Consider the following 22,097-nt stretch of genomic DNA (forward strand, 5'->3'; position numbering starts at 1 on the left):
CAAAAGTGCCACATTGGGTAAGGTTTTAATATTTGTTTCCAAAACCAGTCAGGGCCTTGTCACAAGGAGTGAGAACTCCACGTACTCTGTTCACATCCACAAACCAACCTCCCTGTGGGCTTTTCCACTAAAAGAGCAGCAACATCACAGCAAACCACAGACACGGGCCCCTCCATCACCCACAGGCTCCCGCTTGGGCCTGCTGATGCAGCTATCTACTTTCCTTCACGCTCCATTAGCAAGAGAGCTGTCCCCAGATGGAGGGGAGTGGCTACTGTTTAATTAGGGGTTCCACAGGCCCTTGCCATGGTACAGGGGGCTGCAAGACAGGGGGTGGCCCCCCACGTGTCTCCCTACATGTTGCTCCAGGCCTCCTCTTCCTAGTCCCGGGAACTGAGCCCAGCCAAAGAGGGCCCAGCTCTGCTCTAACTGCCAAGGCCTGAGGTCATGAACAGCCCGGAATGGCCGAGGTGGTGGCCAACTGCCCAGGGCAGGTGGCGACCTAGAGCTGGTCTCAACCCCTATGGCCTTGGCAAGAAAAGGGTTCCCTCAAGGATAGAGACCAAAGATCGCTCACCCCCGGAGAACACAGCATATAGCCCAGAGAGCTGTGCAGGGGCTGCTGTTCTAAGCCGGATGCGGAGAAGCCTGGCTTAACCAGGCACAGGATTCGGTTTCCATAAATACCCATCAGGTCTGTGATGTCACCAACCCCTACATACTTTGGCAGCGTCTGCCACTGGCATTGGGTCCAGCAGACAGGCGCTCTGCCACTGGCCCATAGAACACCTGGGTGGCATGGGGGACACTGGTGCCCCTTCCTCACAACAGTGGGCTGGACCTTGGCCTGTTGGTGGAGGACACAGCATCCTGTCCCACCCCTACCTTCCTGCCAACATGCCATCAGGCATGGCTTAAGTGCTAGTCATGGATGAGTTGGGCACCAGAGGCTTTTTTCCAAATAGGCATGCTGAGGGCTATACTAATGTCAAGATGGTAGCACTGGGTCTGGGGTCCCTGTGCATGGATTTGGCGGGGGAGGGGAGGTTGTTACATGCCCTCAGAGATAGGGAATTTCACAGCCCAGTGAAGACCTGCTAACTAACAGCCTTTTTCTCATCCTTAGCACGGACGAACACCCCTGATGCAGGCTACAAACGCTGGCATCTCTGTGGGATGGCCAGCTCCCTCTGCAAGCCACCTGCAAGACAACCTGCCCCTCCCCCATTGGCCCCTCACTCCAGCTCCAAGCTCAACTGAAGGCCCTCTGGCCTCTGAACTCCAGAGTTTCAGGCATAAACCTGCCATCTGTACTCACAAATAGCGTCTTCGGCAAGCCATCCTGTCTGGGGTCAGCTGCCCCCTTCTGTCGCTCCCTCTCCAGCCGAAGCCTCACTGTGGTTAAAGGAGGCGCAAGATGGTCAGGCGAGAAGTGGAGGGGAGTAAAACCAAATCGAGGGGCGAGTCACATTCCCGGGGGTGGTGCTGGTGGTGGACTCCCGTAAGGAGGGGGCGGGCGCGGCGGGTGGAGGCAGCGGGCTCCGGGCCCCGCACGCAGGGCTCACGCCAATTCCAGGGGCCTGCGAGAACGTCCAGTCACCGCCACGGTCTCCAGCTTGGGCGGGGGCGTCCGCCTCGCCGCGACCTGGGGCCCCCGGGGTTTTTTCCCCTCCCACACATCCGGGGTGGGGGGCGCTGGAAGCAGGAGGGGTGGGCGCCGGGCGTCTGCGCCGGATTTGCTCCCGCAGCATCCGGAGGAGGGGCGGGCGCGCGGCGGCCAGCCCCCAGCGCCTCAGGGGCTACGTAGGGTGGCCGCGCCGGACCAATCGCGGAGGCGCCCGTCGCCATGGCAACTGCAGCATCAGGCGCGGCCGCCCAGGGGCGCCTTAGCTGCAAAGTCATCCACCTGGCGAGGAGTGTCCGCGCGGCTGCGAGGGCGCCGTGGGCGCGCCAGGCCTTCTTAGCAAGCGCTGGAAATCCGTTGCTAAAACGCGCCGCTTTCCCTGAACCTGAGATGACGCTGCTTTCCAGGGTGGCTTCTCTGCCTTTGGCACAGAGAAATGCTGTGGAGTGCGCAGGGTTGGCGCCCTGGAGTCACGCAGACCAAGTCCCAACCCTCCGTGAGACTGTGAGACCTTGGGCAAAGCGCTTGCTTCTCTTCTTGGAGCCTTGGTGTATGCTACTGTCAAATGGGACCGTAACAGCTATGTCGCAGAGTTCCAGGAGGGCTTACCACACAGGAGCCGTACAGATGTATAGCTGGTATCATTTATGCTGGCCATGTCCTGAGGGTTTTATGGGGTGGGAGAACTTCTGGTCTAGCTGTGCACCCATTCACTCACTCACTCATTCTACAAACACCCAGAGCACCTCCCACGTACCAGGCACTGCTTTTGGACTGGCAATACAGTGGTGAATAGGGCAACATATCTGCCCTCAGAGTCTTTACATTCTAAGGGCGAAATGGGAGATCGACACGTAGTCAAATACATAATTTTGCAGGGTAATAAGGCTCAGGATGAAAATCAACAGGAGGGGGAAGGGAGGAGAGGGGGGATTGATGTAGGGGGAAGCCATCCACATTAGAGGGAGAGGTCAGGGAAGGTGTCTCTAAAGGGGCATGTGGGGGCTGAGACCTAAATAATTGCAGAGCTAAGGGAAGAGCATTTCAGGCAGAGGGCAAGAGCTAGTGTGAAGGCCCAGAGGAAGAATAAGTATAGGGTACTTGAGTACATTGAGGAGGCAGTGTGGAAGGGGGCGAGCCACGGGGAGGTGAAGGTGAGGCCCATCCATCCCCTCCCCCCATACTCACTTTTCTGTCACACACAGATCTCTCTCTCTCTCTCTCTCCCCCTTTCTCTCTCTCTGTTCTTATCTGACACTTAGATGATCAGTCTGTTTCCTCTTCTATAAATCAGGAATTCCACACCCATCTCAGATACGTGTGTGTGTAATTTTCACAAGCGTTGTAATCCTCAGAACGACCTCAGTGAGGCATAAGATTTTCATCCTAGTTTACAGAGGAGAGAGCTAAAACCAGAGGTGAGCACGCGACCCACGGTCACACAGCTGGTGGGCTACACCAGGGCAGTCTGACCCAGGGTCTTGGCTCCTAAGTGCTTGCAGAACTTCCTCACTGGGAAGATTACATGAGGGAATAGGGGTGCATGCCCTGGCTGCTGGGTGGCAGCTCAGCGGGCCCTTCCCCTCCTCTTCCCATTCTCTCTGGATTCTCAGATCCACTGAATTTAGGGGAAGGAGGGATGCTGTATCTTTGAGTTTCATTCCTTCCTTTACAGTGGAGGATATGGAGCTCAAAGAGGCAGAGGTGGGAGTGGGATCTGTTCTCTGGACCCACGTTCTCTCACGGAGAAAGGGTGGAGCTGAGGCAGCGGTGTAGCCGCAATGAATGGCATCGGAACTGCACAATGCCTCCCGACTCACCTTCCGGAAGTGACTCTGCAATGACCAGCTTTCTACAACATGGACTTCCTTCCAGAGAAGAACGCTGCCATGTAAGTGGGCTTAGCATGTTACAGAGCCCACACCTGGCTCCTCACTGGAGTTGCACAGGATTTCCCTAATAAGCCCAAATAACTACAAGCAGGAGGGCTTCCTGAGGCTTGTTTTGTTCAGGTCTGACGTTTAGTGACTCCTCAAAGGCACCCTATGAAGCAGGTCAATCACCACTTCTATTCAGAGAGCTCTCAACTCTGCGGTGCTAGAGCCAAGGCCTGAAGCCACATCTCTGCGGCCCCCAAGCCTGGGCCCTAACAACTCCCCTCGCGACCTCCTCAAAGCAGGGATTCTTTTATCAAGTCTGCTTTCCAGAGGAGAAAACGGAGGTTCAGAGCGAGTGGGCCACCCCCAATTGCAGAGACCACTCCAGTGTCTGGCCCCTTCCCCAGGTTTCTTATCTTGCTCCCAGGGGGCCCGTGACATCCATCTGTTCATCTATTGCATTTTGGCACTTCCTCCTTATAAATTGACATGTATCTTTCTCATACGTTATGCTGTTATTTCAAAACAAGCTAAATGGCACAGATCCCAGCATTTAGAAACAAATGCCAAGTGTGTAGGTGTTGATAAGGCACCTGGGCAGTGTTTGCAGCTCACCTGGCTGTTGTGATTTCTGACATGGAGTGTGCAGCACAGGGTGCACCGTAATGGAGGCTCCAGGAATCGTGGAGCTAAGATGCTGACTCTGGCCCTGACTTGAGACCCCTCAGGCTTGTCCCTTCAGGAAGTGATGGAGGAGAGAATGGGGCTCAGCAAGGGGGCGTGCCTGGGCCTAACCTACACCACACCAAGCCCGCACCATCATCTCCAAGGGTTGGGTTTGCTAGCTCCACTTTCCAGCGTGAAGCCCGAGGTCATGAGCAGGTCCAAGGGCACAGTCAGCAAGTGGTGCTGCAGGACTCTGGGCTGAATGGTGAGACTTTCCCAACTGTAATCAGATACCTGAGGTGAGAAGGGGGTGGCAGCCAGCCTTTCCTGGCTGTAGTTGCAGGCTCACCCACCTACCCATCTCTGCAGGCCTGGACTGGGCACAGCTGGAATCAGTGTTGGCACAGCTCTTCACCCCACAGTCACTCTGGGTAGCACTGGAAATGCCTGCATTCATCCCTGGGCCCCACCTCATCACTGTGGCCCCCTGGAATCAAACCGGACTGGAAGGAGAAAGCAGCTGCCAAAGTGGGGTGGGGAAACATTCCACATCATGAACTCACCTCCTGAGTGGAAAATTCCAGCCTGCAGGCTGACAGGCACATTCACACAAGGAGCCTTTTGCTACTGCATCCTGCAGCTGACACGCTCCCATCTGTCCCCAGCATGAAAGAAACACGACAGCATTCACACAGAGGATGGATGGAAAGGGCTAGAGCACAGTCAACAGATCCCCAAATCATGGACCTTCCAAGCCTCAGCCATGGAGTGCCAAGGATGGAGCATCTTCCCACGGGGGCATAATGGAACCCCCATCCTGCTTCTCAGGTAACCAACTGTTCTAATTGTGGAAATGCAGAACCGTCAACATTCTGACTCATCAAATCTCAGTATCAGAAATCCTTCAAGCTCTGGATTTCCCGGTCCCCCGCACCCCCGCCCCGTTTGCTTAAGCTTTACATTTTAAACAAATGAAATCTTACCTGCAAATATAACATGGAAATCTCTTTTCCTTAAACAAAATGAAGTCCCTTTTGGTCACTCCCATCAATCTATTCCCCTCTCCCATCTCTGCAGAGGTAGCTAGCTGCCATATGTTTGAAGCACATCCTTCTAGAACATTTTCTAGGAATTTATCTATACATATATACTCATAAAAAATATAAAGTATCATGTGAACTCTGAAAAAAGGTATCATATTAAATAATGAAATTAAACAAAAATTTAAATACATTGAAATGAATAAAAATGAATACCCTGAGCTCTGATCTACCTCCTACGCACTACAGGAATTATAACGTGAATCTGGTGGAAGTCCCGTCACAGCCTCTCTTCTGTCCCATCACCACCCTCCCCTCCTCACACACCCACAGTGAATTCGCTCCGACAGTAAACTTTCCTATGCAGTTTTCCTATGTAGATAGGTACCTGCAAACTGCATGGACATTTGCCCGTTTTTAAAACTTTTTAAATTAGTTTCATATGTGCAAAACAACATAGTGATTAGATATTTACACACCGTACAAAGTAGTAACCCAATAACTCTATTACCTATCTGACAGTGTACATATCGTGTTTCCCCGAAAATAAGACCTAGCCGGACAATCAGCTCTAATGCGTCTTTTGGAGCAAAAATTAATATAAGATCTGGTCTTATTTTCCTATAATATAAGACCGGGTCTATAACATAACACAATATAATATAATATAACATAATAAATATAACATAATAAATATAATATAATAAATATAATATAATATAATATAATATAATATAATATAATATAATATAGTATAATATAATGAATTAATATAATATAATCAATATAATTAATATAATATGATACGATATGATATAATATAATATAATATTGGGTCTTATATTAATTTTTGCTCCAAAAGACGCATTACAGCTGATTGTCCAGCTAGGTCTTATTTTCGGAGAAACACAGTAGTTATTACAATATTATTGACTACATTCCCTATGCTGTACTTTACATCCATGTGACTATTTTAAAAATTGTAGTTGTCATTCAATATTATTTTATATTAGTTTCAGGCATAATTTGTATTTCTTAATCCCTCCACCTTTCTGACCCATTCCCCAACTCTCCTCCCACCTAGTAACTGTCAGTTTGTTATCTGTAACTATGAGTCTGTTTTTGTTCTGTTTGTTTATTTTGTTCTTTAGATTTCACATACAAGTGAGAGCATATGGTATTTGTCTTTCTCGCTCTGACTTTTTCACTTAGCACCCTGTAGGTTCATCCATGTTATCACAAATGAAAAGATTTCATTCATTTTATGGCAGAGTAATACTGCATTGTATACATCTGACAATTAAGTTCGCAAACTCATCCTAAAAAAAGTGCTGCATACCTCACTGCTGAATATCACTACGGTCACCTTCAAAGTATTCCCCTTGGGAATTGTGCACTGATGCCAGTGCCTAGTCCACCCTTCAAAGCAATTTTGGAACTCTTTCTGGAATGGCCAACAGAGCTGTCATCATATTACCCTTGATGTCCTGAATGTCATCAAAATGTCTTCCTTTCAATATTTCTTTTATCTTCAGGTAAAGAAAGAAGTCACTGGGGGCCAGATCAGGTGAGTAGGGAGGGTGTTCCAATACAGTGATTTGTTTACTGGCTAAAAACTCCCTCACAGACAGTGCTGTGTGAGCTGGTGCATTGTCGTGATGCGAGAGCCATGAATTGTTGGTGAAAAGTTCAGGTCGTTTTCGTTTAACTTTTTCACGCAGCCTTTTCAGCACTTCCAAATAGTAAACTTGGTTAACTGTTTGTCCAGTTAATACAAATTTATAATGACATCAAAACAGGAATTTTTTGGTTTTGGGTCTTACGTTTAAGGCTTTAATCCACTTTGAGTTTATTCTTGTATATGGAGTAAGAAGTTGGTCCAGTTTTATTTTCTGTCGTGTATCTGTCCAGTTTTCCCAGCACTACTGAACAGACTGTCTTTACTCCAGTGTATATTCTTGCTTCTTTTGTCATAGATTAAATGGCCATATAGATGTGGGTTTACTTCTGGGCTTTCTATTATGTTCTGGGCTTTCTATTCTATGTGTCTGTTTTAATACCTTGCTGTTTTGATTCCTATGGACTTGTAGTATAATTTATACTAGGCAGCATGATACCTCCAGCTTTGTTCTTCTTTCTCAGTATTGCTGTGACTATTGGGGGTCTTTTATAAATTTTAGGATTATTTGTTCTAGTTCTGTGGAAAATGCCATTGGTATTTTGATAGGGATTGCATTTAATCTATAGACTGCTTTGGGTAGAATGTACATTTTTAACTATATTAATTCTTTCTGTCCATGAGTATGGTATATGCTTTTATTTATTTATATCTTCTTTAATTCTCTCTTCAATGTCTTATAATTTTCTGAGTACTGGTTTTCACTTCCTTGGGTAAATTTATTACTAAATATTTAATATTTTTTGATGCAATTGTAAATGGGATTGTTTTCTTAATTTCTCTTTCTGATAGTTTGTTATTGGTGTATAAAATGCAACTGATTTCAGAATATTAATTTTGTATCCTGCTGCTTACTAAATTCACTTATTACTTCTGCCCATTTTTTGGTGAATTTTGATGTTCTCTCTATATATAATATTATGTCATCTGCAAATAATGACAGTTTTAGTTCTTCCTTTTCAATTTGGATGCCTTTAATTCGTTTTTTTGTCTGATTGCTGTGTCTAGGACTTTTAATACTAATACTTACAATGTTGAATAAAAGTGGTGAAAGTGGACATCCTTGCCTTATTCCTGATTTCAAGAAGAATGCTTTAACTTTTCCCCTTTGAGTATGATGTTATATATATACCATATATATATATTAAATGGATGCTGGATTTTGCCAAATGTTTTTTCTGCATCTATTGATATGATGATATGATTCTTATTTTTCATTTTGTTTATAAGGGGTATCATGTTAATGGATTTGTGGATATTGAACCAACTTTGTATATCAGGAATAAATCCCACTTGATTGTGGTGTATTTTTTTTAATGTATTGATAATTCAGTTTGCTAATATTTTCTTGAGAATTTTCTTTTTTTTTTAATATCTTTGTCTTGTTTTGGAATCAAGGTAATGGTGGTCTCGAAAATGAGGTTGGAAGCCTTCCCTTCTCTTGAATTTATTATAATAGTTTGAGAAGAGTAGGTGTTAAATCTTTTTTTGAATGTTTGGTAAAACTCACCTCTGAAGCCATCTGGTCCAAGAATTTCGTTTGTTGGGAACTTGTTGATTGCTGATTCGATTTATTAGTATGATTAGTACTAATCAGTTCAGATTTTCTGTTTCTTCTTTTTTTTTAAATTAAATTTATTGGGGTGACAATTGTTAGTAAATTTACATAGATTTCAGGTGTGCAATTCTGTATTACATCATCTATAATCCCATTGTGTGTTCACCACCCAGAGTCAGTTCTTCCATCACCATATATTTGATCCCCTTTACCCTCATCACCCACCCCCGACCCCCTTACCCTCCGGTAACCACTAAATTATTGTCTGTGTCTATGAGTTTTTCTTTCTCATTTGTTTGTCTTGTTCTTTTGTTGTCTTTGGTTTATATACCACATATCAGTGAAATCATAGGGTTCTCTGCTTTTTCTGTCTGACTTATTTCACTTAGCATTATACTCTCAAGAGCCATCCATGTTGTCACAAATGCTCCTATATCATCTTTCCTTAATGCTGAAGAGTATTCCGTTGTGTATATATACCACAACTTCTTTATCCATTCATCTATTGAAGGACATTTTGGTTGTTTCCATGTCTTGGCCACTGTAAACAAAGCTGCAATGAACATTGGAGCACACGTGTCTTTATGGATAAATGTTTTCAGATTATTTGGGTAGATACCCAGGAGAGGGATTGCTGGGTCATATGGTAATTCTATTCGTAATTTTTTGAGGAACCTTCACACTGCCTTCCATAACGGCTGCACTAGTCTGCATTCCCACCAACAGTGTATGAGGGTTCCTTTTTCTCCACAGCCTCTCCGACACTTGTGACTATTTGTCTTGTTGATGAAAGCCATTCTGAATGGGGTGAGGTGATATCTCATTGTGGTTTTCATTTGCATTTCTCTGATGATTAGTGATGTTGAGCATTTTTTCATATGTCTATTTGCCATTTGTAAGTCCTCTTTGGAGAAATGTCTCTTCAGGTCCTCTGCCCATTTTTCAATTGGGGTGTTTGTTTCTTTGTTGTTGAGTTTCATGAGTTCCTTGTGTATTTTGGATATTAGCCCCTTATCGGAGGCACTGTTTGCAAAAATCTTCTGCTATTCAGTTGGTTGCCACTTTATTTTGTCGATGGTTTCTTTTGCTGTGCAGAAGCTTTTCAGTTTCATATAGTCCCATTTGTTTATTTTAGCTTTTACTTCCATTGCCTTTGGAGTCAAATTCATAAAATGCTCTTTGAACCCAAGTTCCTATGTTTAAGTTTAGTACCTATGTTTTCTTCTATGCAGTTTATTGTGTCAGGTCTTATGCTTAAGTCTTTGACCCATTTTGAATTAATTTTGGTACATGGTGACAGATAGCAGTCCAGTTTCATTCTTTTGCACGTGGCTATCCAATTCTCCCAGCACCATTTATTGAAGAAGCTGTCTTTCCTCCATTGTAAGTTTTTAGCTTCTTTGTCAAAAATTATCTGTCCATATTTATGTGGTTTTATTTCTGGGTTCTCAATTCTATTCCATTGGTCTATGTGTCTGTTTTTCTGCCAATACCATGCTGTTTTGATTATTGTAGCCATGTATAAAGGCTAAAGTCAGGCAGTGTGATACCTCCAGTATTGTTCTTTTTTCTTAAGATTGCTTTGACTGTTCGGGGTCTTTTGTGGTTCCAAACAAATCTGATTATTTTTTGTTCTCTTTCTTTAAAAAACGCCATTTTAATGGGGATTTTAATGGGGATTACATTAAACCTGTATATTGCTTTGGGTAATATGGCCATTTTAACTATGTTGATTCTTCCAATCCATGAGCACGGAATGTCTTTCCATTTCTTTGTGTCTTCTTCAATTTCTTTCAAAAATGTCTTATAGTTTTCAGCATGTAGGTCCTTCACATCCTTGGTTAAGTTTATTCCTAGGTATTTTCTTCTTTTTGTTGCAATTGCAAAAGGAACTGTTTTTTGTGTTTCTTTTTCTGAGATTTCATTGTTAGTATATAGGAATGCAATGGACTTTTGTATGTTGATTTTGTAGCCAGCGACTTTACTATATTCGTTGATTGTTTCTAATAGCTTTTTGGTGGAGTCTTTAGGGTTTTCTATATATAGCAACATGTCATGTGCAAAGAGTGATAATTTAACTTCTTCATTCCAAATTTGGATGCCTTTTATATCTTTCTCTTGCCTGATTGCTCTGGCGAGGACTTCCAACACTATGTTGAAAAGCAGAGGTAATAGGGCCATCCCTGTCATGTTCCTGAACGTAGAGCAAAGGGCTTCAGTTTTTCACCATTGACTATGAGATTAGCTGAGGGCTTGTCATATATGGCCTTTATTATGTTAAGGTATTTTCCTTGTATACCTATTTTATTAAGTGTTTTAATCATAAATGGATGTTGTATCTTGTCAAATGCATTTTCTGCATCAATTAATATAATCATATAATTTTTCCCCTTTATTTTGTTAATGTGATGTATCACATGGATGGATTTGTGGATGTTGAACCATCTTTGTGCCCCAATGATGAACCCCACTTGGTCGTGATGAATAATCTTTTTAATGCATTTTTGTATTCCATTTGTTAGAATTTTGTTTAGAATTTTTGCATCGGTATTCATCAGAGATATTGGTCTGTAGTTTTCTTTTTTTGTGTTGTCCTTACCAGGTTTTGGTATCAGGGTAATGTTGGCCTCATAAAATGAGTTAGGGAGTACTGACCCTTCTTCAATTTTTTGGAAGAGTTTGAGCAGGATTGGTATAGATCCTGTTGGAAGGTTTGGTAGAATTCACTAGTGAGGCCATCTGGTCCCGGACTTTGCTTTTGGGAAGGTTTTGGATGACTGAATCAATTTTGTTACTGGTGATTGGTCTGTTTAGATTTTCCAGTTCTTCATGGTTCAGCCTTGGAAGGCTATATGTTTCTAAGAACCTGTCCATTTCTTCCACGTTATTGAATTTGGTGGCACATAGTCCTTCATAGTATTCTTGGATGATCCTTCGTATTTATGTGGTGTCCGTGATAACGTCCCCCTTTTCATTTCTGATTTTGTGAATTAGTGTCTTCTCTCTTTTTATCTTAGTGAGTCTAGCCAAGGGTTTGTCAATTTTGTTAATCTTTTCAAAGAACCAGCTCTTTGTCACATGAATTTTTTCTATTGTCTTTTGTGTTCTCTATTTCACTTAGTTCTGCTCTGATTTCTGTTATTTTCTTTCTTCTGCTGACCTTGGGTTTCACTTGTTCTTTTTCTATTTCTTTAAGGTGTTACATGAGGTTATTTGTTTGGGATTTTTCTTGATTCTTGAGATAGACCTGTAATGATATAAATTTCCTTCTTAAAAGTCCTTTCGCTGCATCCCAAAAATTATGGTAGGATTTATTTTCATTGTCATTTGTTTCTATGTATCTTTTGATCTCTTCCTCTAATTTCTTCTTTGACCTGGTCGTTCTTTAAAAGTATGTTGTTTAATCTCCATGGATTTGTGTTTTTTCCTGCTTTCTTTTTGCGGTTGATATCCAATTTCAAAGCCTTTTGATCAGAGAATATGCATGATGATTTCAATCTTCTTAAATTTGCTGAGGCTGATTTTATGTCCCAATATATGGTCTATCCTTGAGAATGTTCCATGTACACTCAAAAAGAATGTATAGTCTGATATTTTAGAATGAAGTGCTCTATACATGTCAATGATGTCCATTTCATCTAATGTGTCATTTAGGGCTGCTATTTCGTTATTTATTTTCTGTTTGGATGATCTGTCCATAGCTGTCAATGATGTATTTAAGTCCCCTAGCATAATTGTGTTTTGGTCAATTTCTCCCTTTAGTTCTGTTAGTAGTTGCTTGGTATATTTCGGTGCTCCCTGATTGGCGGCATAAATATTGATGACTGTTATGTCTTCTTGTTGTATAGTCCCCTTTACCATTATGAAGTATCCAAATTTGTCTTTTGTTACCTTTTTCACCCTGAAGTCTGTTTAATCTGACATGATTACGGCTACACCTGATTTTCTCTGGGTACCATTTGCTTGGAGTGTCAATTTCCACCCTTTAACTTTGAGTCTCTGCTTGTCCTTTTAGCAGAGATGTGTTCTTGGAGACAGCATATGGTTGGGTTTAGTTTTTTGATCCTATCTGCTACTCTGTGCCTTTCTATTGGTGAGTTCAGTCCATTTACATTTAGGGTGATTATTGATAAGTGAGGATTTCCTGTCATTGTATCTTTAGTTTTCTGGTAAGGCTGTGTCTCCATTGTTTCTTTGCCTGTTTGTTGTTGTCTATTATTTCTGTGTGATGGTATTCTATGATGTTTCCCTCAGTTTCTTCTTTTATTACGTTATATATTTCAGTTCTGGATAATTTTTGAGTGGTTACCCTTAAGTTTATGTAAAAGAAAGTTTGATATTTAGAGTATTCCATTTTCTTCAGCATCCTTACTTTCTCCATTTTCATATTCTGGTTCAGGCCATTACTCTCCCCCTTTTTATCTTTTGGTTGCCACTAATTGTCCCTGTTGATGATGGTCGAATAGCCTCCGTTAGTATTTCTTGTAGTGCAGGTCATGTATTAGAAAATTTTCTCAGTTTCTGTATGTCTGGAAAGGTCTTTATTCCTCCTTCATATCTAAAGGATATCTTTGCTGGATATATTATTCTTGGATCATGATTTCTCTCTTTCAATAGTTTGAATATTTGGTTCCACTCCCTCCTGGCTTGTAGAGTTTCTGCTGAAAAATCTGATGATAATCTAATGGGCTTTCCTTTGTAGGTTACCGTCTTCTTTTCCCTGGCTGCTTTGAGGATTCTTTCTTTGTCATTGATTTCAGACAGCTTCAATACAATGTGCCTTGGAGAAGGCCTGTTGGGATTGAGGTAATTAGGTGTTCTATTTGCTTCTTGGATTCAAGGAACCAGTTCTGTCCACAAGATTGGGAAGTTCTCATCAACAATTTGTTTGAATATATTCTCTGTTCCCTTCTCTCTTTCTTCTCCTTCTGGTATGCCCATTATTCTTATATTGCTCTTTCTGATAGAGTCAGAAATTTCTTGTAGAGTTCTTTCATTTCTTTACAGTCTCAAGTCTCTTTCTTCTTCCATCTGTGTAATTTCGAGGTTTCTATCTTCGATGTCACTGATTCTTTCCTCCATCTGGTCAACTCTACTACCTAAGCTGGTTATTTCATTTTTAATTTCTTCTACTGAGTTGTTAATCTCCAGAAATTCCATTTGGTTCTTTTTTAAAATTCCAATCTCTTTCGTAAAATGCTCATGTTGTTCTTTGATTGCGTTTCTGAGTTCATTAAATTGCCTTTCTGTGTTTTCTTGCATCTCTTTGAGGTTTTTCAGAACTGCAATCTTGAGTTCTCTGTCATTTAAGTCACATATTTCCATATCTTTAAGTTCCTTTTCTGGAGACTTTTAACTTTCTTTCTGAGCTGTCTTGTTGCCTTGGTTATTCCTGGCAATTACTGATTTATTATTTCTCTTTCTAGACATCTACAAGAGTGGCTTCTGCAACAGGTTGATAGGAAGAGGTCTTTCTTTTGTTTTCCAGTACTTATTGGTAGAATGTTTTATTTTCTCTCCGACTGCAGCCTTTTTTCTGTCTCACACGGTAGTGCTATGTTTTCTCTGCACTATTCCAGCTTCTAACACAATGAGGAGATTCCCTGGGAGACGGGTCTCTCCTCTGTTAACAGTTCGCCTATGTCACAGGGCGCAGTGTCTGTGTGGGTATGCGGAGAGATTTAGAAGTTCCATAGCTCTTCCTGCACTAGATTCAGAGCCCGTATGTTTTAGCAGTTCTGTTTACTCCTGCAGGGATCCACCCAGATAGGTGAGGCCAGGGACGGGGTGAGTTGTGAGAGGTTGACCAGAGCAATGGCAGCGACCACCACTACAGCTGGTCCTGCTTCCACAGCTCCCTCCCCTTTGCCGGAACTAGTTGGGCTGCGAATCTGTGTCTGCAGTCCACAGTTCTCAGAACAGCAAATATTCTATTCTTTTGACCTGACACTGCTACTGTTCCACTTCTAGCACCGGGCAGGTGGGGGCAGGGCGAGCTCTGGGAGGGTAGGTAAAGGGCGGCTAGTCTCAGTGCCTAAGGCTTCCGTTCTCTGCTCGGCACTGAGTGCTTAAACCATCGTTTTCAGCCTCTTCCTTCAGTGTTTTCTCCGAGGTCTCTGCCGTGAGCGTTGGGTTCTGCCATGTTATATGCTGTCCCCTCAGTCCTGTGGGCCATATACGGAGCCATAGCAGTCTGAGTCTTCCCTCTCCCGCAGCTGCGGCAGTTCCGGGATGCAGCAAGCTCGGGGCACTTAGCTAGGTGTGTTCTGCGTCCTGCGCACGCGGCTCTGTCTCCTCACTTTTCCTTTCTCTCGGCCCCCTCTCAAGCGATTCACCCACCTTTAGGTGAATTCAGTAGTGGGCCTCTTTTTCTTGTCTGTCTGCTGTGCATGAGTCCTTTGTGGAGTTATAGTTGTTCGATTAATTGTAAATTCCAGGTGAGATTTACAGAGGCTCACCTCATGCCTCCATTTTGATGACATCTCCCTTCTTCTTTTCTTAAAGTCCCTCAAATAAGTCCCTATTACATTTCTTGTAATACTGGTTTGGTGGTAGTAAATTCCTTTAGCTTTTTCTTGTCTGGGAAGCTCTTTATTCCTCCTTCAATTTTAAATGATATCCTTGTTAGGTAGAGCAGTCTTGGTTATAGGTTCTTGCTTTTCATCACTTTGAATATTTCATGCCAATCCCTTCCAGCCTGCAGAGTTTATGGTGAGAAATCAGCTGACAGTTTTATGGGAGCTCCCTTGTAGGTAACTAACTGCTTTTCTCTTGCTGCTTTTAAGACTCTCTCTCTTTCTTCAATCTTTGGCATTTTTATTATAATGTGTGTTGGTGTGGGCCTATTTGGGTTCATCTTGTTTGGGACTCTCTGTACTTCCTAAGCTTATAAGTCTATTTCCTTGAGCAGGTTAGGTAAGTTTTCAGTCATTATTTCTTCAAATAGGTTCTTGATCCTTTGCTCCCTCTCTTCTTCTTCTGGTACTCCCAAGATGCAAATGTTGTTACACTTGAGGTTGTCCCAGAGGTTCCCTGAACCACATTCATTTTTTAAATTCTTTTTTCTTTTTGTTGTTCCAATTGGATGTTTTCTGCTACCTTGTCTTCTAAATCACTGATTCAGTCCTCGGCCTCATCTAATCTACTGATGATTCCCTCTAGTGCAGTCTTCATTTTAGTTATTGTATTCTTCATTTCTGATTGGTTCCTTTTTATGGTTTCTATGTCCTTCTTTATGCTTACTGTCTCTTTGTTGAAGTTCTCACTAAGTTCCTTAAGCATTCTTGTAACCAGTGTTTTCAAGTCTGTCTCTGGTAAGTTGGTTGCCTTCATTTCATTTAGTTATATTTCTGGAGGTTTCTCCTGTTCTTTTATTTGCAACATGCTTCTTTGATTCCTCGTGCTGGTGCCGCTCTGTGTTTGTTTCTGTGCACCATTAGGTAGATCTCCTTGGCCTCTCTGTCTTTGCCGAGTGGGCTTATGTAGTAGGTGTCCTGTGTGGCCAGTGGTACAGCCTCCCAGATCTGGGTATGTGTTCCAGGAGTTTCTCTTGTGTGGTTTGTGTATTTTATTGCTGGTGAGCCTTGAATGCTTTTGGCTCATCAGTGTTTGAGATTGACTCTCAGACCGACTGGCTTGAGGATTGGCTTCACCCAGTGTATGAGTTACTGTGTGGGGACTGACCCACAGTTAGTCCAGAGCAGGCTCTTGTGTCTGTTGAGACCACCCTTTGGGTGTGCCACTTGTGGAGCTAACCAGGTAGTGCTTTGGTGTGGTCTGAAGCTGACTTCCAGGTGTGTTCTTTCTGGTGTCTCTTAGGAGCGGTTCCCATGCAGGCCAATTTCAGCCTTGTCTATGACTGGCCTGGGGCTACCTGGTAGGAGCTACATGCAGCTGGTTACTGCCTGTGTTGGACCTGGAGGCGTGTGGGGGTTGCCTCACTGTGAACTACCATGTTTCCCTGAAAATAAGACCCGGTCTTATATTAAGATTTGTTCCAAAAGTCGCATTAGGGCTTATGTTCAGGGGATATCATTCTAAAAAATCATGCTAGGGCTTATTTTCCAGTTAGGTCTTATTTTCGGGGCCACACAGTAAAGCTGGCTGCCACGGGTATTGGGCCTGAGATAGTTTAGCAAAAGGCCCATAGCTCCTTTAGGTCTATTGCCACCTGCTGGCTGCCCATAAGGCTCAGCTGCTGAACAAGTCTTTTTAGGAGTGTGGACCAGGTTGGTTGACCTGGTGTTGACAGTGTCCCAGTGATGCTGCCTGAGTTGGGCAGGACAAGGTCCCAGGGAGTCACATAGTGTGGCCAGTGGTTTTCACAAAGTTAATGCAGATTCAGTTTTTGCACCAGTGCTGAGCTATGGCCACTCCACCAAATGCCCAGGGAACACTATGGCCAGCCAGGGCTCACCTTAGGCCTGGAGATCCCTGAGAGCTGCCCAAGGAAGGCTGCTTTGCAAACGGCGGTTGACTGCCCCTCTCTGAAAGTTTCCCAGGCTGTCGGCGGGCCGCCCACTGTTGTACAAGCCTCCAGTAGCTTGTGGGGGAGGGCTGGCTGCCCAGGAGATGTGAATGCCACCCTAGCTGGGCAGGGTCCAAGGAAGTTATCAGGGCAGTACACACATGCAAATTTTACCAGACCAATGAGGTCTCTGATTTGGCCCTGGGGGGAGGGCTCCACAGAGGCAAGAGGCTCCCTCCTACAGGCTGCACACAGAGACAATGGCAGCTGTTCCTCCAGACCTCATCCAGAAGCCATATAACTCAGTCTTTCCCTGTGTGTCTTTGGTGTCTCTCAAGTTGTTGCCCCTTCGTTGGAGCTCATGGTTAGTGCTTGCAAGGAAGAGAGTCTGTGCACAGCCCCTTTAAGAGGGCATCTGGATTTCCTGTCACCTGTCTCACTAGGCTGGCCGTCCAGAATCCTCGCTGATTTTCACTGCCAGATGTTGTGGGGACTCCTCTTCCTAGCACAGGACCCCCAGGCTGTGGAGCACAGTGTGGGACTGGAATCCCTCATTTTTCAGGGGGCACCTCTGCCACAAAGGTTTCTGTGGGGACAGAGTCCCAGAGAGCAGTTTCCAGGCTCTCGGCTTCACGTAGAAAGGTGCTGGCTCGGTTAGTAGATGGCCGTTGGCTGTGACTAATTGGCCATCAGCTGTAACCAGTTAGCCATTGGCCACTGATATAACTGCCATGGCTGAGCTAGCAAGCGCAGGTTACAGCTAGCAAGTGGGGTTGGTTGGTTGGCAGAGAAGCGGACTGCGATTGCGGATTCCTGTGCTTCTAACTCAGCCGCCAGTGAGACTATAGTGATATGACTCTCCTATCTATGGCTCCATGGGTGTTCCTTTTTGGCCTCACCATATTCTGTGTTCTGGTGCGGGGAGCGGGACCAGCGACCCTGCATGACAGTGTCCCACCTGGTGTTCAACCACTACCCATAGGTTTGGGGTCAGCCTATTTCACATCTTAGCCCCTCCTACAAGTCTCGAAGTGGCCTCTTTCTTATATCCTTAGTTATAGGGGTTCTGTTCAGCTATTCTTTGGATGATTATCGGGGTTGTTTATTCTATAATTTAATTGTAATTTTAATATGATCCTAGAAGGCAGCAGACATAGCATTTACCTATTCCATCTTGGACCATCTTGGACCTTCTCCCACTTGCATATGTTTGGACCATATTGGACCTTCTCCATCTCGGCCATCTTGGACCTTCTCCCACTTGCATATGTTTTTAAACTTTGCATAAACAGAATCACACCACATGTCATTTTCTGCAATCTTCTTTCCCCACTCATCATTATGCTTGGGTCAGTGAATCACAGAATCTCTAAACCACAGACTTTCATGTGGAGGTTCCAATCCACAGGCTTTTCCAATCACAGGAGTGGGCTTGGAACAGCTTTCCACATCCCTGCACCCCAGCTGTTCATGTGCCTGTGGCTAATGGAGGGAAACACCTGTGGGCTTCTGGACGTTTGACACACACCCGCTCTGAAATATACCACATACCACCAGGGTACAGTGTCCCCTGTGCTGGGTGCAGGACACTGGACCTCCACCCCAGGACAGCTGAGTGGGCGCCCCGGACACACTGCTGAAAGGCAGTAGCTGCTCTATCTCGGGGCTACTTTGGAGCATTGGTGATGGGGATCTGGAAGCCCTAACGCTGGCATCTGTCCCTGCTCTCCCACTGCTGTGCCAGGCTTGCTGAGTCTGCCAAGGCCCATGAAGAGTGGGGGAAGCACGGCCCCACCAGTGCTCCCTACAGAAACTCATGCTCCATTTGGGCCATGCTGGTGGCGGGGGACACCAGTGCTGCTTGCTGTGTCTACTCCTGCAGGACTGGAACTCCCAATCCTGCTCACTCAGAAGGCAAGAACAAGTGGGAGCAGCCTCAGCGCTTCTGAGCCTGTACTCATAAGCCCTTGAGTGGGCCTGGCCCCTGTGAGATGGAGAGTGGGTGTGAAAGTGACGGAGTGGCCTCACTGGCTGCCCTGAAGCCTGCGGGGGGCTTGGCAGGGCGGGATGGACCAGCCACAGACACTAAGCCACAGACACTGGGTTGGAATGTGTCAAATAGGTGCTGCGCCTTCTCCCTGTCGCCACCCACCCACAAGCCCCTGCACCTTCTCAGCGGGCAGTATAGCCTCGTGGTCAAGACCAAGAGCTGCCTCTGCCACCAGCTTGTGACTTTGCGCAGGTAACCCAATCTCATCCTCCTCCAAAAGTGTTAGCTAGTGTGGTTGTTGCTGCTGCTGCTTTAGAGCTGGGCTGGGCTGCTGGAAAGTTCACAGAATTGGAATTTGCTGGGAGCTGAGGAGGGCGTCCTGGGCGGACGCCCTCCCGGTCACTGCAGCTGGAGGCTGACGTGAGCACAGGCGGTGCAGGCAGCCACTGTGCTCTGTGCCGACTTCATGGCAGCTCTGATGCCTCATTCCTTCTGTACTCATACATGCCGAGTAGTTTTCTTTAAATCTAAAATAATTTTTCTTCAAAGGCTAAACTTCCTGTCACTATTGTAAAGCATGTATTGACAGACTACTTACTTCCCTCCACTCGTAAACATTCATATGAATATGGTTACGAAAGAAAAACCTCTTACCTGCAGCCTTTCCAGGGCCCCTGGGGCCCAGGTGCCCCAGCCTGGGAAACCCCATGCTGACGCTGGGGACGCTGGTGGCAGGATGGGCCTGTTTGTGAGCTGGTCAAATTGGACAGGGACCTGCGTGGCGGTGCTCAGGGAAGGTCACAGGGCTGCACACGGTCAGTGCTGGAATTGGAATTTGCTGGTGATTGCCCCTTTCCCTCACAGAAAACCTCCCTGCCCTTTTCTGCTGGAGTGCTGGTGTGTGTGTGCACGTGTGTGCGGTGTGTGCATGTGTGCGCATGTGTTTGTGTGTGGTATGTGGTGTGTGAGGGTGTGTGGTGTGTGCATGTGTGGGCGGTGGTATGTGGTGTGCATGTGTGTGCACACATGTGTGGTGTGTGTGTGCGTGTGTGTGTGTGTGATCTTTGGTGATCTGCACTCCTCCTTGGGAACAGAGTAGAAGAGGCCTCTGAGGTCCATAGGAAGGGGGTAGCCATGCCCTACTGAAAACTAACATCATCCCAATGCGCTGCACTGTAGGACTTGTCTCCTGGGTCTTCACAGGAATCCATAAAGCTGTGTTGGGCTCTGTGCTTGTGGTTGGGGACCAGCTACAGTGGGCCACTCGCTGCCCAGCCCCCAGCCCCTGGGGCCATGAATGACAGCAGCACTAATTTTCTACCTACTCTTCCTTCACCCAGAAAATGCTGACTAATGCTTGCTTTGAGCCAGGCCCAGTCTGGGCATCAGGGGTACAGAGGTGAGAAAAAGCCACATCTCCTCCTGGAGGAAGGAAGTGTCTTGAGGCCTGTGGAGGACAGCCAGCACTTCTTGCTGCCCAGCCACCTGCCTTCCTGGCATTCACCCTTGCTCCTCCCACTGCCTAGGGCTCAGGTGGGGCTGACTGGAAGCCCAGCCCAGGACCAGGTGTGGAATTCAAGCTGGGCCTGCGAGTCCCAGGCCCAGACTTCACTGGCATTGTTGGGAGACAGAACCTCTCAACTTGAACTGGACCTTAAACCTGAAAGATATGAGCAGGTGTTTACACAAGACTCCTGGAGAAGGACGCTGGTGGAGGAGGAAGCCAGACAGAGAGCAGAAGAGATAGGTCCAAGTGTCATCGTCAGAGCCTGGGAATCCAGCCAGGCCCGAAAGCTTTGAGGGTCTGAGCACTGACAATCCAGTGTGAAGTAGCACTCTCTGTCTCTTGTAACCCTAAGTCCTACTACATGCGTCTCCTAGTAGTTCCCACTCTAAGGCACTATTACAATACCGAGTGATTGTTTCAATAGAAGTATACACAGAATACTATGTGAGTATGATGGAAGGAGTTCTTTGGAGAATGGGGATATAGGAAGAAAAATGGAAGTTTCCTGGGGGACAAGATGTTGAGGCTGAGTCTTGAAAAATGAATAGAAGCTTGTCAGGAGCACAGTGCATGGAAAGGCATTACTTGCTGATGGAACAGCATGTGCAAAGGCCTGGAGGTGAAAAGCAAAGAGTAGAGGCTCAACCTACCGAGGGGTTTGGGCTTTATCAAACCCCAGGGTACTGGCGGGCCCCCAAAGGTTTCTGAGCAGAAGAGGGACATGTGATTAAACATGTGATCAAATAGATCCCTTTCTGGAGGATGGGCTGGAGGGGGAGAGATTAGAGGCTGGTGGACGTTATCTCTGCAGGGAGGTGGAGCAGGTGACCTGAGTGCAGCCTGGAATGGGACGGGACAGAAAAGGTGATTTGGGGAGAAGTGTGGATGAAGTCTGAGGAGGAGGCAGGACAAAGTCAACAGCCAGGTTCCTGGACCGAGCATTGAGTAGATGGGGGCTCCATTTACCTACATGGAACAGGTGCAGATGACCCCTCTCCTTTTGGATGTTTTGAGGTGTGGTACCTGGGGGACAACTCGGGAAAGCGTCCTGGAGGCTACAAGCGTCTGCCTGGAGGCTCTGCTCTGGCAGAGGAGAGGGGCAGTGTGAGAGGTGAGGAGGGAAGGTCGGGCAGAGCTTTGGGGATACAGACCTTTAAGGGAAGAAGCAAATACCAGCGAAGGAGGTAGAGAAGCCCAGTGGTGTCCCTGCCCACAGCTGCACGCTTTCACACCTGCCATAACACCGCCCTGGGCTGGATGAGCGCTGGCTGCCAGTGCTACAGCCCTTCCTGGGGTAACTGTCTGCTTGTCTTGCCACCGTGAGTCAACCCCTGACCCCAGCCCCAAGGATCTGAGAAAACACAAGAATGACATTTCTTAGAGACAAAGAATCCAAAAGCAGCCTAAGCTTTATGCTCAAAGATGTTCATTACAGCATTACTTATGACAACAAAAATTAAATTAAAACTCCAAACAAATATTATGATAAATGTACAATAGCAGGAGCTGGTTAGAAATACATGGTTACAGATGTGATGGGGTATCATGTAGCCTTTAGGAGGGGGTGTTTACAAGCAATAATGTTGACGATTGTTAGTAAAAAAAAAAAATGTAGGTCATTGAAGTGTACTTTCAGTGTGAATCCAACAATGTGACCATAACACACAACTAGAAAAACGGCGGGAAGGAC

At 45.4% G+C, this 22,097-nt stretch overlaps 1 protein-coding gene across 4 annotated transcripts in view; it reads right to left on the reverse strand.

Annotated features, from left to right (window-relative positions):
• Positions 1-22,097, reverse strand: part of IQSEC1 (IQ motif and Sec7 domain ArfGEF 1) — a 497,252-nt gene that overhangs the window by 184,255 nt on the left and 290,900 nt on the right. Inside the window, exon 1 of one of the 4 annotated variants that reach the window (XM_081066459.1) lies at positions 1,319-1,472. The exons of the other annotated variants lie outside the window; for them this stretch is intronic. Within the exon in view, the coding sequence (XP_080922585.1) occupies positions 1,319-1,341 (23 nt within the window). The 5' untranslated portion in view covers positions 1,342-1,472. Of the gene's footprint in view, positions 1-1,318; positions 1,473-22,097 lie in introns of those variants that run through there. 4 annotated transcript variants of the gene reach the window in all.

This window comes from Rhinolophus hipposideros (assembly GCF_964194185.1).
Source record: "Rhinolophus hipposideros genome assembly, chromosome: 2".
Taxonomy (NCBI): domain Eukaryota; kingdom Metazoa; phylum Chordata; class Mammalia; order Chiroptera; family Rhinolophidae; genus Rhinolophus; species Rhinolophus hipposideros.